This window comes from Semicossyphus pulcher, unplaced genomic scaffold, assembly GCF_022749685.1.
Source record: "Semicossyphus pulcher isolate SPU_LCO1_2020_fin unplaced genomic scaffold, fSemPul1.0.p SCAF_6, whole genome shotgun sequence".
Lineage (NCBI taxonomy): Eukaryota > Metazoa > Chordata > Actinopteri > Labriformes > Labridae > Semicossyphus > Semicossyphus pulcher.
This window is the reverse complement of record NW_027211737.1, coordinates 17377029-17393175: the sequence shown is the minus strand read 5'-3', so window position 1 is coordinate 17393175 and position 16147 is coordinate 17377029. Positions and strand designations below refer to the sequence as shown.

At 40.2% G+C, this 16147-nt stretch overlaps 1 protein-coding gene across 1 annotated transcript; it reads right to left on the bottom strand.

Moving 5' to 3' along the window:
- Positions 1-220: 220 nt before the first annotated feature.
- On the bottom strand, positions 221-6140 carry LOC138609787 (leucine-rich repeat-containing protein 43-like). Its single transcript, XM_069682433.1, has 12 exons — positions 6054-6140; positions 5704-5910; positions 5349-5459; positions 4961-5100; positions 3805-4043; positions 3567-3725; positions 2304-2443; positions 2192-2221; positions 2132-2152; positions 869-1060; positions 544-643; positions 221-369 (listed from the first exon to the last, which is right to left on the bottom strand). Exons 1-12 carry the CDS (start codon positions 6138-6140, stop codon positions 221-223), a joined length of 1575 nt encoding a protein of 524 aa, XP_069538534.1.
- Between the last annotated feature and the right edge of the window lie 10007 nt (positions 6141-16147).

Below are 16147 nucleotides of genomic sequence, written 5' to 3'. Positions count from 1 at the left end.
CTGGTCTGTCTCTGATCACTGAATAAAAGCTTAAGCACTTCCAAGTTACAGATCACACAATGAAATCATCCTCAGCCTGGCTATTAGTTCATTTCTGTCAGTAATAAATGTGCTCACCTTAAACCATGTCATTAAACACCTTTCAAGTTTCAAATGGGTCCATATGCAGTACAGTTTGTTTAAAAAATACAACTTGATGGTTGTGCACAGACTGTTTGCTTTAGACATGTGAGAGCAGAGGTTTGCACACTTCAGATGCAGATTGCCATTTCTCCAGCTCCACTCTGAGCTCCACAGTCACCGGTTCCAGAGGGACGGACACCGAGTTGTCTGTGGGGACGTCCATCACGCTGTCCTTTCTGCCTTTTCCTTAGACAACATTAGACAGGATTCAGGATTTTACTGACTGATCACTCAAAACACAACCCCTTAAATCTTTCCTTTATATGAGAATCTAATCATTTCATATTCCAGTTATTTCTATTTCAGTTCAGTTTAAAAGTTTAAAAGTGATCTTCTGTGTTATCCAGATGATTAATGAACCTTTTGAAGCGGCTGTGTTCTTCTGTCTGCCACTGCCTCCTCTCTGCTTTGTTTCCTTCTCCTCCTTCTTTTTGTCCTCTTTGGTTTTCTTTCCTACATCCTACAGAGTTAAAAAAAAAACATATCCAACATGGATAAGTCACTTTGATCATTTAAAATCATGTTGGCTATCATAAATGTTGCTTTTTTGTTTTCCATTTTAAAACCCTTCACCAGGAATTCCCCAGTAATTCCATCCATATGGATCAGATATTGATCATACTAACAGTGTAAACACCTGTTTGGCATGTAAACCTGCCTTCTCATATGTGTGTGTAGCTCCCACCTCAGACTCTGTGTGCAGAACACCAAGGTCACAGAGGATATCGACCTTTTGACCTCTTTTGAGCAGGCTGTGCAGCGGGACGTGGACAGACCCGAGGACTCGTGTGATGGGGGCGTCATGGACCAGCTCCGGTACAGATTTCTTCTTTTTGTCTTTAGATTTGTCTTTGGTGGAACCAGATTTGATCGGGGTCTGAAGGAAATACCACAGAAAAAAAAGATTATTTAGATGCAGCCAAATCTTTCTGACAGGCTTTTAAACAGAGAGATGTGACGGGAACCAAGTCGAAGGTGAGAGCCGTTCTTTTTATAGATGTGCCCAAATTTCACTGCCTGTCCGAGATCCAATCGCCTTTATGCTGAATTACCACAGGCCGCTTTTTTCAACTGTAACTCCGCTATGCAAGGTCACCTGCAGCTGAATCATGTCACCACAACATTGTCCCGACAGTGAGCAACATTACAACCCTCTGTCAAGTTTGTTGTTTGTTTGTTGACATCTCTGCAGTCGTACGAAGTTGTATCATAAATTATTGGCAAATCAATGACGTTGATTAAATGTCCCTCCATTATTCTGCTGTTTCCTTTTAAATTTTTAAAAGCGCAGATTTTTAAATATGCGTGATGACACGGGAGAATAGAGTGCGGGCATGTTCGCGAGTCCGATCAAAGAACAATGAGCAGCTCTCGGAAAGTAATGGAGCCATAAGATGCGGCTCCCTTCAAAGAGTCATAATTCCCAACAATAATACCTTCCACATTTTCTAATGATTATTTACGCACAGTCCCACATCCATTTCAATTTGTCTTTCACACCTGCAGATACATTCGTAGGCATTAGAGAGTAGCATGAGCCACAAAACTACGCTTCTTGTTCATGGTGAGGGCACATCAGTAGAGTTGCCAGATACCTGGAGTTATAAAATGTTCCTGAGTCTCCAGCAAAAGAGTGCAATAAACTGAAAACTAGGGTCAATAATCGAGCTGGAAACCATCGGGTTATTGTCTCAGTCAAAGATGCTAACTGTAAAAATGGAAGCTGAAGTGTTAGCGGTCTATAATAAGGTGAAAAACAGCCGAGGTGGTTTAAACAGATTTGAAGCATAAAAATGAACCTTGGTGAAGGTCAAGATTTAAATACCAAAGCTATTTGTTGCCATGATAACAAACCCCACTCTGGAAATGATCCATGGAAGTTTATTTCATGACTCAGCAAAGGCTGACTGCAGTTTATGATTCAGTGGGAATTAAACAATAAGCTCACTTCTTTCCCTTTCCCGCCTTTCTTATCTTTCACAGTTCGGCTGGATTTGGCAGCTGGGACGTCCTCTGAGGGTGCAGGCCATGACAGGACCTAAAGTGTTGAATGTCAAAATAAGAGTCCTGCCAAATCTTCCCTAGAAACATTTAGCCTCCTTAAACATTCTTTCTTGCACCTTCTCCTCCTCTATTCTTAGGTAAAGTCCTCGATTGAGGAATCTCTTAAACCTCCCCAGATCACTGACAGCGTGTGTTTGTGTGTCACTGAAGTCCACGCCCTCCGACCACACCAGCTTTGATGTGCTGTGTCTCAACACTGTATGAAAGGAAATGAGAAAAACACACACGTTAAAGTGTCACACAGAGTTTGTGCTTCATAAACAAAAACCCAGAAACAAGCCAGGCTATCGCTCAGTGAGACACATGCTTGAGAATAAGAATATATTCAAAAAACACAGATTAAGTGGAATTGTTTTAAACATGATTAAACCTGATAAACAATCCGAGTGGGTACGACTCTCCAGTTCTGACTGTACTTTTCTCTGAATTCCACAGAAACTGATAAGAAATCCCTGTCATACAGGATACATTACTTAGTTAAATAATCATCATCTTACTGACATTATTTCCATAATGAATGTCATGCAATGTAACTTTCTTCTTGTATAAACAACTGCATCAGCTTTACTAATTCCTGTTATTTGACATGCAAAGGTTTCTGGCCTGCAGGGAAATGGATTAGAGTTATTACCGTGTAAAGTATCACAGCAGGTTTCCTCAGGGTGCACCAATGAGTCTTGTAGGTCCAGTTTGAACGCTTTTTCACAGGTTTTGTTCGTTGGCAAGTCAGCATCACTCAAGCTGTCTTCTGTCACATGTGCTGCGGCTGCTGCTTCAAATTTAGACTCACTGTCTGTCTTCTGTGAGCAGCAACACAAAAAAAAGAGGCTGGTTAAAAAGATAATAGAAGTGGAAGATATGTTGCTTGCATGCAACTTTAATTGTAAACATCTCGACTTTTTTTTTGCCTTCTGCCTTTATTTGACAGGACAGTTGATAGAGTCGGAAATGAGAGTGATTACGACATGCAGCAAAGGGCCTAGCGGAGTTGTGCCGAGGTCTGTGCCTCTATACATGGTGCACGTGCGATTTAACTGCTAAACCATTTCCTCCCAACATCTAGACATTTTTGACAATCTAAATCACTTCAGATGTTATCAGACATCAGCAACAATTCAGTTTTTTACATCTACGTTTAAAGTGTTATTCAAAGGTTAAGATACTCCTATTGTCCATTCTGGTTGCGAAGAGAACCTTGGATAAATATGTCTCCCGTGAAAGTCAAAATACGTTGTAAAAAATATGTGAAATACTGGTTGATGTTAAACTTCAAGAGCTGTAAAGAGACTGAGAAGAGCAGGAAGGATACGTCACCAGACCAGCAGTAGTTTGATGAATCAGGAACTCGTATGAGATGAAATAACTGTAAGTGACGAGGGGAAAGTCAGGAACATTTTCGTCCACACTTATCATCGGATCTGGGACTCCCCTCATCCTGCCCACGCTCACTGTGGCTGATGCCTGCTTCACCATCAGATCTGCACAGAAGAAAATGATGATGCCACCATTAACCGACAAAACTGTTGTAATGGATGACTTGACACACAACAGTCTCACCTCTCATCCTGCTCAGGCCCCTAAAACGACCTCTTTCCTCAGGAGAGATCCACGAGGCGTCCAGGCAGGAGAGCTGAGGCAGACTGTCCACAGTGAGGCCGGGGTAGCAGCACGCCAGAGTGAAGGGGTTTCCCTCCAGCAGCAGTGTCCTGAGGCAGGGCAGCGTGCTCAGGGCATCCAGCAGGGCCCGCTGGTCCTCAAACTCACAGTCACTCAGGTCCAAACACACCAGCTGAGGCCTGAGGTCAGAGGTCAGAGACAGGAATGATTTTTTTTCTTCTGCAAGACTGAAAATGTTTGACCAGCAGTACAAATTAATATTTTGTCCTAAATAAACCAAAGACAAAAAGTAAAACAAACCTAAAACACAGAAAGCTGCTTTAAAATGATCATCTATTCTGCGCAGATGGAGATAAACTATTTTAGGCTTGGGCTTTAGTATTTAAATTCCATGAAGGAGAGGGACTCAAAACACAACTTTACAATTTTCATGTACCCTGCCTCTCGCCCAATGATAGCTGGGATAGGCTCTAGTCCCCCTGCGACCCCTAACAGGACAAGCAGTATATATGACGGATGGATGTTTGCATACATTTATAAACAGCTGTATTGAACATAGTTTCTGTGCATAATTATCTAAATGCTGGTGTCTGAGGGGTCTTTGTACTTGATCTGGAATAAATTCTGGTTTTATTGAACTTTGTAAAGCTTCTCCAGTTACATAGGAGACATTACAGTATCAAATGTGTCATAAACCTTTAAAGGAATAAATTGGACTTCATATTTTTTTATATATGAACTATTCTGTTAAATGATGAAGAAAGAAGGAAAATTTAAGTAATCAGTTCCCCCTAAGACTCACTCATACAATAACCATATCAGATAAGACATCTACTTGTACTATAAACCTGCAATACATCACTTTGATATCAGCTCACAAAGTGTGTCACTTTGTTAAAACCACATACAGTTGATGTGGTTCAACAACATCATCACAGCTCTCCACTTTGACAGGAAAACTTCCAGTGTTACCTCAGCAGGTGTCACCATTCAGAAGCAGACGCACTTGTGAAATCTGTCACATGTAGAAAAACGTTTGTGTGTTTAACCTGCCAGCTTCCGGTGGTTGTGCGTGTGTGTGCGTGGTTGAGCTAACCAGTGTCTTCCTGTAAGATGAGAAACGTCTTCGTGGGAGCCCAGACTGTTTGAGCTGAGGCCGAGGTACTGCAGGTGAGGAGGGGGGCCGCAGGTGAGACTGTTCAGAGCAGACAACCGGTTGGCACAAAGCTCCAAAATCTTTGAAAGAATCAAAAATGAAATGAAACAGTTAATCGTCACTACGTCGCAACACCTGCTACACTGTGATCTATGAGTTAAAGCTTTCAGTTATGTTGCACTACAAGCAACCTCCCACCTCGTGACTTCACAGTAATCTTTGATGTGGTGGAGATTCAATCATGAATCACTCTTTTAAGAAAAACTATGACAGAGGAAGAATTTCACTTGATCAGATAAACTGCAGAGCAAGCTGCTGCAAGACTCACCCTTAAAGTGCAAGGCAGGTTTTCTGCAGGGATTACAGAGATTTTGTTTGCACTCAGCAGCAGTTCCTCCAGCTTTGAGAACTTCAACAGGCCATCGTCGATGATTGATACCTGAACACAACGCAGACATAACATCTTAAAATAATGTTAAAGCACCAAGAACGGATTGACTTTGTGTGGCTCTTTATGTTATGCTCCTCAGAACCTTAAACTACCAGAAAACATGACTCTTTTTTTTTTTTATGAAGAACAGCACAAAACAGGAATGGTTGATGTTCTACCACTTCAATCAACAAGCTTAGGACTAGTTGAGTGGCTTGAATCGAACTACAATGACAACATTCAGAAAACGTACATCCTTGTCCACTATGCGAAGTGTAGTAAAGTAATTGTAAATGAAGTCAGCAGGCAGGCGTTTGGGTGTGAGCACAGTCAGCTGTCTCAGGGCTGAAGCTTGAGGGCTCCATGATGCATCATCCCGCCATGGAGAGTGAGGGCAGCTCAGTAGATCCAGGAGGGCATCCGTCTCCTCTGTCTCTACTCTCTTTGGATTTGTGGCTCTCTGAGAAAATAGTTTTCTTTCGTGTCATTAAAAGCATGCTACTGTATGCAGGGACGAGCGCTTTAAACAACTATGGAGACATGTTGATTTTATGAAGACAACATAGAAGTACTGCAACCAATTTAGACCTGAAAACAACTCACCCAGCTCCCGTTTCCACAGGGAAAGTCGTCCAGACCGAGGCGATGAATGAGCTTCTCTAACACTGCAGACAGTTTCTGTGAGCTCATGCTTATCCAAAGAAGTTCCTGTTCTACATCTGAAACATGGAGGAGTTACACATAAAAGTTTGTACTGTGTGGTCAGTTTATATTTGGTCAGTCATTCAAAGAAAAGGCCCCTGGTGTTTGTTTACAAATGGCTGACTGTTGCCTGGCAACAGCTGGGACTCCAGGAGAACTGCACTGAGTCAGGACTCAGGTGTCTGTGCAGGTGAAGCAGTTAAAACTCCTGTTAGCTCAGCATATTCAGCTTACCTGTGTTTTTCTGCAACGGTATGTAACATGTGGCTGTCTGCCTGTAATGCTTTAAAACACAGGACCTCCAAAAACTCTTAAATACCCCTGCTTTGAGGGACTGCTCCCTGCTGAATTATTTCAGATTTTTTATAGATATTTTTTAATGTGTACATTTATTGACCCTTTTATGCTTTTGTTTTTCAAACGTCCTGGACATTTCTACGGAGTATGCTACTCACCACTGTGAGGATATATCCAAGAGGATAAAATGATTTCATGTTAGACAAATATATATAAAATCTATCAAAACGATGATTCAACAACACCTCTAATGCAACTATATAGTAACATCTTCAACCCTTCAAAAGACAAGACTAACAATGTGCAACACATGCTAACAGCATGCAACAGGTATAAAACTTAACACATTCAACATCTATATTAAGCATGTAAGCTACTTAATTTTGTTAATTGGCACAAAACATAAAGTCCATCTCAGTTTTGCATATTAGCATGCTAAAGTTGGTCAATTAGCAAAAAACACAGTCAATCAGCATTCTAAGTTATGTTAGCGCAAAACATTCAGTACACCTGAGGTTATTAGTTTAGCATGGTAGCATACTACATTTAGTTAATTAGTACAACACACAATACACCTGAGGTTATTAGATTAGCATGTTAAAAATATTAAGTGGCAAAAAACACACAGTAGCCTATAATTAAAGCTGTTGGGAATGTCCTTGTTTTTGCAGGTATTTGGCCCATAGACTGTAGTTAAAATAAAAATGGATGTACTTGATGGCGCCAGCTAGGTGAAAAGTCAGGGGATGACCAAGGTGATTACAATTTATCTCGAGGGGAATATGAATGTCTTTACCAAAGTTCCTGTCAGTGACATCAAATATTTGTTGAGACTCTTCACAAACCCCCCCACAAAAATCAACCCCTTGGTGGCATTCGAGAAAAGTTAGAGGATCACCAGAGTCAGTATTCATGCTTGCGGGGCGTCAACGGATTCAAACTCCAGAAAAATAGAATAGAATAGAAAGGTGAGGACAATAATTCCACAATGAGCTGAATAATGACTAAATTAGATCAACTATCTTTTATTTCAATAATGAACCTCCTTTTGAGTGACTGATTCATTGGTCTATTGTAATCTTGGTTTTCCGTTAATGATAACAGAGCTGAAATGAATGCTGCTAACATCCTGTAGTGTCTCGCACACAGAACTTACCAGGAAATTCATTATCAAATAGAGTATCTTTGAAATGTTGCATCATGGTTTGGACATCGTCACAGGTCCGAGGAATAGAATAGGAAAGAATCACTCAGGAAATGGTAATAATAGGAAATGATTACGTCTCTAAAGAGCCACCTGATTTCTCTATCATGTTAGTAGCCAAGAAAAGCATGCTGACTGTGCACTTTTTCTTTGAATTTGTTTGTAAAGTGGTGTTTTTAAGCCTCTGTTGAAATATTTGAAAGAGGAAAGTGATGTAATTCACACAGCACAGTTAAGTGTGTCAAACTAAACTTTACTTCACACTCTGTCCGTAAGCACCAGCACAACAATCTGGGTCAAATGAGTCAAAAAAAAAATTTTCATTCCACTGATAAACATCAGATGTCATAGATTACTCAATTTCAATTTGCATGGCCTCCCCACATTAAGCCACTGCTGTCAACGTGACCCTACAACTGCAAAGTAGGCACACTTAAAACGAGATTTTAAGGGACGATAACGGCACAAAGGCGGCATCAAGCCAAAGGCAGCATCAAGCTAAAGGTGGCGTACAACGAACAAGCCTGTGTTTCAATATATAAGCACAGCGTGTGCCAGTTTAGGAGCATCTGCAAAAAGACATCATGTCTCATTGTAAAGGTAAGTTAAGATTAATTTAGAGGGGTTAACTGAATAAATTTGTCACTCTCACATATGTGAAACTATGTTATACAGTTACCTTTGTAATTGTTGCAATTTGAAGAGGATTGAAAAGAAAAACAATTGAACTATTAACATTTTACTACTTTACTTCTCTTACTTCAGAGGGGCACAAAGCCTGAAAAGGTCACATACTTTTCAGCTTGTGGTCTCCATCACCTTTTAACAATAAAGTTGTTCTTTCTGGAGATTTGACCTCTTCTGTTAATTATTTTTACCTCAGTACAATCTTGACATTTGACTGCGATTTCAATTCAATTTTGACTTGAGAAAGCTTCCAGATCACTTTCTATGCAGATGATACCATAACATATTTTTGTGTGTAACTTATTGCAGAAGTCTTGCTCTCTTGCTTTGTGCTGCTGCACATCTCATTTATGGCCTCTGAACCAGCTCAAGAAGTGAAGCTTCGGAAGCACATGAAGGCTGTGGGGCCCTCTTGGTGTGATCTACTGATGGCAGAAAATGATTACGTACGTAAACATACCATATTTTAACAGTCTGAATACTTTATAAAGTGCACTGAAACTGATGCTGCAGAGAACATCCTGCTTTCACATGTTAACATGTTGAGAGCCAATTTACGTAAAGGTTCTGCTCTACGCTACTTCTATGACTTTGTCATAATGAATCTCACTTCCTTTTAGGTCAAGATTATGTTCAATGAAGATCCACCGGATTACAGATCAAACAGTACGGAGCCTCTTGAGGGAATAACTTTTCCAGTGGGAAACAACACCAAAGAAATCCTGGACACCATCTGTGTGATCAACGCTTACCTTGAAAACCTGCCAGAGATCATCAGAAATCTCACTCAGCAGTATGAGGACATCATCTTGAATGTTAAAGTGTTTCATGATCATTTCAAAGCAGCCGTCAAATTGACAATGAGGGGTCTAAAAAAAGGCTACAACCTAAACTGGTGCCACACAAATGTAGACAAACCACAGAATACAGACGAATACAGTATGAAACTACTGGGCATCCGAATCATTTACTTTTCCAGACTCTGGGTGAAGAGTTTCACAGGCATACAGCTCTCCTGTGAAAGTCTATGAAAACTATTTATTTATTGGATTTTTATTTAAGGTTTTCTATATTTATTTATAGCCACATGTGGGTTAATATATATCTATGTCATGATTGTATTTATAGGGGTGCTGGTTTAGCTCAGTTGGTAGAGCGGGCGCCCCATGTACAGAGGCCACAGTCCTCGACACACTGTCTGCTACCATTTGGTGCATGACCTACCCCACTCTCTGCTCCACATTTCCTGCCTCTCTTCAGCTTTCCTGTATAATAAAAGGCAAAATGCCAGAAAAATCATCTTTAAAAATAAAAAAGATTGTATTTAAATTTTATTTATTTTCAATGATTTCATCAACCATCTGCTGCTTCATTCTGGACACTGTACATCTGTTTTCAAAAAACAAACTGACAATAATGACCAAAAAAATAATTCAAATCAATCTTTTCTATCACGGTTCATTGTTCACAAAAAGTGAGGACCCAGATGCAGACTTATATGATTTAATAAAACAAAAGTCCAACTGAAAATCCAACAAAAACAGGAGAAAACACAAGGAGCCGGGTAATCCAAAATCCAAAATAATACACAGGCAAACACAGGAATACATACCTAGGCACATAGACAAGGGAGCACAGAGACTAAATATACTTAGGAGGTGAGTCTAATCAGACACAGGTGAGACAATCAAGGGGCAGGTGAAAACAATCAGAGCAGGGCACATAATCAAACAAGCGGGAAACACAAAGGCAGGAAGTGGACCGACACGAGAGACAAGGGCGACCAAGTAAAACAGGAAATGATCGAACCAAAGAGACACAAGTGAAATATTAAACTAAACAAGACTAAATACTGAAAAGAACACAGAATAAACTAAATACAAAACTAAACGATGAGAACTCATGACAATACACAAAGTGACAACGTAAAACCAGAACTAAACTAGAAACTCATGACATTTTCTTTTCAAATAATTATTCCGTCTTGAATTCACTACAATAATACAATCTAAAGGCTTTTCTTCATGATTACATATCAGGTGTTATGTACAGCCATAGCTCTCAAGTGGTGGGTCAGCACCCGGTTTCCTGTGACATGCGTGCAGTAGAGGTGTAGTGTATTCAGATTCCATGTAGGGGGGCTGGGGTAAGATAAGCCACCAGCTGTTTCTAGTCAACTGTGCACATTCGTGGTCAAGTGACCATAAATTTAGTACCTGGACCTGGCTCTGTTCGAGAGAAGCACATGCCACAAGTGGTTTGTATTTATTTACACAAAAAACATGTTTTTACTAGTCAAAGTAAATTTTCAACACATCAGCTATAATGAATATTATTTCAAAGCAAATGTAAACAGGCCTAAAAATGTGCATGGTGTCGATGTCCAAGGGGCCAAGTGAGCCAAATGCTGTGCAGTAAATTGAGCCAGTAGTTCAACTTGCCCTGCTGTCATGCACTGAAGTAAAGTAAAGTCTCAAAAGGATAAAACTGTATTTCAGTGTAGAATTACACACCTGGTTTGGTTTATCATATGTTGTGTATCATGTGAAAAGACGTTTAAAACTGGTTCAAAGGTCACGTTACCGTACAGGGGTCGTTCTGCCCAGAGATATAGAAACATAGTTATCGCATCATGATGTCCACAGATAGAAATTGGACAGTACTCTGTGTACAACTTTCCGAGTCGGAAATCTGACCGCAGGGGGAGTTCCAGTTGAAATTTCTGACTGGGAACTTGGGAATTCTGACGTCCGAGTACAGATGGAACGCACCACAAGAGCCTCACAGCCAAAGTACCTGGGCATGTGCAGTTTTCTTTTTTCTTCTTCTGTGGGGAATGTGCCTTATTTTTGTTGAATGGTTTGAAATGACATCTTTGTGATTAAACACACCACTGCAAAATGATTTTGGAGAAATGCCGCAATCATCATCACTTTCGTCACCCTTTCATAGCAAAAATGAACAAAATATCAAAATGATAAAACAAAAATGTGTTTTCTGACACGCTGATGTAACCGTATTTTAGCTGGTTGAAAAATGGTTGAAATTAGGTCTTGGGTGTTCAGACCTGATTTTACCATGTTTTCAAATTTAAGCCTTGGAATCCAAAGTTAGTGCTCACTGGGTGAAAATCAATCAGTAAGAAAATCTTAAATTTGGCTCAGGTTTAAACTTACAAACAAACAAAAATGCAATTTCGCCCTGAGCCTTTGGAGGACGTTCTCTGGTTTTCTGCTTCTCTGGAAAACCTCCGCCAGACTATGTAAAACGTGTCATCTGGCGGAGGCCAGGGAGCTTGCCTAAACTGCACTTCCCCAATCCAGGACACCCGCCCCCTTTGATCGCCTGAAGAAATCAATGTCCTTGACTGAAAATGGGGGAGGGTGATGCTCTGTTTTTGTTTTGTTTGTAGACATATTTGGTAGACTCTGCCTCATACTCCAAGCACAGGAAGAGTGTTGAATGCACCCCAAAATGCGCTGCAGAGCAAAAAGTGCTGGTGCGCGTATTTCAATGAGTCATGTTATGCAAACATTCGGGCAAATTTGTCCCTTTTCTATGCAAATGAGCCTCGTGGCAAAGAGCACCTAATTCACAAACGCCGACATGACGCTGTATAGTAAAAGTAAGAAAATGTATAGAAATACTAAAATAAGTAGAAAAAGTCATATAAAATGCTGACTTTTTTGAAGAAATTAGCATCACAGATGTTTTGGGGGGCATTAAATCCACTTTGTATCTCATGGTATGCTACAAGACATTGCAGGTTTTCATTCGAACACAGGAAAACATTCCATTTCTGAAATTTCCATGTAAACACACCTAAACTGTGTGGTGGTGCAACAGCAAAAACATTTTTTTGGGCATTAGATCCACTTTATCAACTAATCCACATTATATCATTCCTGCCTACAATCAGCATATGGGCGGCAGTGACCTTTCTCACATGCTGGTACACCTGTACAAGACCCTAGCCCAGTCAAGCCGATGGTACCTTTCCCTCTTCGGATATATTCTTGATCTGTGCATCTCAAACTCCTTAAAACATGTTATCATGTAGTAGTTAAATTAAAATATGTAATTGAATAGGGTTAATGACACGGTAATAACAAGAGTGAATATTCATACATTTTTCATTTGCTAAAAAATGTAATTTTTTTTGTATTTTATCGCTACCTTTACCTGACAATGACAAATCATTGTCATGAGTCATTCTAGTTTAGTTATGTTTTTTTCTTGTATTTCGGTGTTCAGTTATTATCTCTTGTTTTACCTTGTCACTTTGTCTCCCTGTCATGAGCTCTCATTGTTTAGTTTTGTGTTTAGTGTATTCCATGTTCGGGTCACAATTAAGTCTTGTTAAGTATTTCACTTGTGTCTTTTTGATTAAATCATTTCCTGTTCATTGTCGTCCATCGTGTGTGAGTCTATGTCCCTGACCTTACTCTGGATTATCTTCGTGCCTCCCCTGATTTCCTCGTTGATGCTCATGTTCCCTTGGATTACCTTTTTCCCCGGTTTTGTTTGTAAGATTTTTGCTCTGTCTTTTGATTTTCCTTTTCGTCTTTTGTTGGAGTTTAGATTTTGTTTGTGCATTTTTCCCTTTTATTTAATTAAATCCGTATAAGTCTGCTTCTGGTCCCTCACCCTTTTGGTTTAACCGAAACCGTGACAGAATGAACTTGCCACACATGGACCCAGCAGACTTTGAAGATTTTGATTGTTTTGCTAAAATTCAATTTTTTCAGAACATTTTGAGAGAGGTGAGAGGACATGTTGATGTTGAGCAGTCTCCCTGGATTGGGACTCACTTGGCCAATTTTTCCTGGCTCCCGTGGAGGCACCAGGAAAAGACATGGCCATCGTGGCTCTAGTTTACTCGCTCCTCTCCCTTGCTCCCTTGGTCGGAGGTCCTGCCGACTTCTGCTCCTGTGTCCTGCTCGGAGGCTCTGCCGACTCCTGCTCCTGTGTCCTGCTCGGAGGCTCTGCCGACTCCTGCTCCTGTGTTCCGGTCGGCTCCCTGGCCGACTCCTGCACCCCATGTCCAGTCGGTTCCCCGGGCGACTCCTGCTCCCCGGGTCCAGACGGCTCTGAGGCCGACTCCTGCTCCCCGGGTCCAGTCGGCTCCCCGGCCGACTCCTGCTCCCCGGGTCCAGTCGGCTCCCCAGCTGTCTCCTGCTACTTTCAGACACTGCGGAATCTGGTGGATTTTTTCAGCATAGCATACCTCCACCGAATGGTAGAGATGGCTCAATCAGATTAAGTTAAGTTTAAAACATTTTTCATTAAGATGTTGTGACTTAATATGTGCTCTACAGTAGGAGGTTAAAGGGTTAAGGAGGTTGTGGTGGGTCCTGAGGCTAGACAAGTTGAGAATCATTGATTTACAGTGCACCCTTGGCCCCATAGGCAGAAAACTTTATACCCCTGTGAAGAGAAAGTGAGTGGTACTTACTTTCTCCCTACTTGAATTTGGTGCTCACAAAGATAGCAATATAAGTATACATATAAATTTGTTTCATAGTAATCAATCAAATTCAATCAATCAATCAAATTTTATTTGTATAGCGCCAAATCATAACCAGGGTTATCTCGAGACACTTTACAAAAAGAGCAGGTCTAGACCGACTCTTTGTTAAGTTATTTAAAGAGAGGCCCAACATGAATCCACCATGAGTAGCACTTAGCAATTCGGCACATTGGCAGAAAAACTTCCTTTTAACAGGCAGAAACCTCGAGCAGAACCAGACTCATGTTGAACAGCCATCTGCCTTGACTGGATGGGCCGAAAATGGGATAGAAGGAGATGCAGGATAGAGACAGGCAAAGAGAGCAACAACAACATATGTTCTTGTTACCACAACAACATACGTCCTTGTTACATGAACAACAACAGACTGTTCTTATGTACTTATGGTTACAATGCCAATAATAGTGGTAGACTAGGGTGAAGATTGGCTAAATAAATAAATAAATAAATAAATTAGCGAGAGAAGCAGAGTAATAGTAATATGAGTAATCACAAAGTATTATTTTGTATTCATTCATTTAGGAATATATTGTATCCTTATTTGAATAACAGATAACTTCATCAAAGACAGGGTAACCCACCCCACCCTTCTTCTTCTTCTTCTTCTTTTTTTTTTTTTTTTTACACCTTCTGACTTTCAAATATGTTATCAGATTTGTGGTTTTCCGTTGGTATGTCACGAAATGTGTAGTTTTTCTGAGGCAGCGATATCTATTAGGGAACTCCCAAAACGTAAAACTGAATCCTGAACCTGCGTGGCTTATTTTCTGTGGAAAGCCAGAAAGTCATAGAAAGGAAAATGTTAAACCTGATTTTTATCTAACGAGTCCTAATAAAAGTGATCCTCGAAAGGTGGACCATAGAAAGTGTCACACCAGAAAAGCCTGCTGCTAACTAAAGCCTACTGGCGTCATGAATTGCCGTATAGGTAAGAGTCCAGCTGTGATATAACTTGAACTTGCAGAACACTGAAACTTTTTAATGTCTACTCTCTTTTTAACTCATGTCTCTCTTGCAGTCCTCATCTTCCTGTACCTGCTTATTGCACAAGCACTCTGCGGACCTGTGAGAAAAGGAAGAGAAATCGGTGCCATGAACGGTACCATGCGGTTGATACACGATGAGATAAAGACCGCTCTGGGCCAGCTCGTAAGCATTTTAGTGTTCCGTTTATAGAAATTACATTTTGGTACAACTAAAATGGATATTTTGTATTTTGAATCTGAAATACTTAACTTTTAACATACGCTTTTTAGTGGTGGAATTTTTTTTTTTTTTTTTGATATTTTGGGCTACAATAAGATTAATTAGCAAAAGTACCACATACAAGTGAAGTTTTCAATATTCAGAAAAACAGCAACCTAAAAATAAAGGTAGGCTGTTTGCGGCAGAATGTCCTTAAAGAGTTAAAAATAAAAGTTTTTTAATGCAGTTTTATTTAATTATTATTATTATGGATGCATTTCCATGTTAGCAGCACTGTTAGTCTATATAAGGTTCGAGGAGGAGACCTTTCTCAGCCATTTAATGCGTCATATTTTATAACCCGATGATATGTTAAAGGGTAAAATATGAATGTGCAATGTAGGCTGCCAATAAAAGACAAATGTAGGAGCCAAAAAATATTAAGGCTATAAAATGCAGCCACAGAGGTGTAGTTCAAAAGAAATGATATATATGACTACTCAAGTACGGGTATCTAATTAACCCAAATTACAGTGTTTGAGTAAATGTACTTAGTAACTTTTTTCTTCTAATGACCATCTGTGTCTCGTGCAGGCTGACTCCAGAATTCTCCCCACCACCTGCCAGTCCCTGAAAATCTCTAAGGTGCTAGGGGAGGAGCAGCAGAACCTCACCGCCCAACACCTCTCCTCCTTCTCCTGCCACATGCAGAAAATGTCGAAGGTGGCGAATAAAACGCTTTCTGATAAACTGCTGATCATCGGCCAGTACGCCCAGGATGTGGCGCAGCAGCAGACCAACCAGGCACCCAGTATGAACTGCAGCGTACCCACCTTTGATGAAGACATGAAGCGTTATGAGCATGTCAAATGTGTGCTGCAAAATATGGAGGAGAGGCTCAGCTCAGCCACTTCTGATTTATCTGCCTAGAGCAAATGTTGTATTTATTTATTTTTCATACTGTTTTAAATTATTAAGAAATACATCTGGAAGATTCTTTATAGAGTCTTATTATCAGTATCTGATAGCCAAGTAATATTTATTCAAAACAAAGCGATATTTATTTATAAGTTATTATTGAAAATAAAGCAA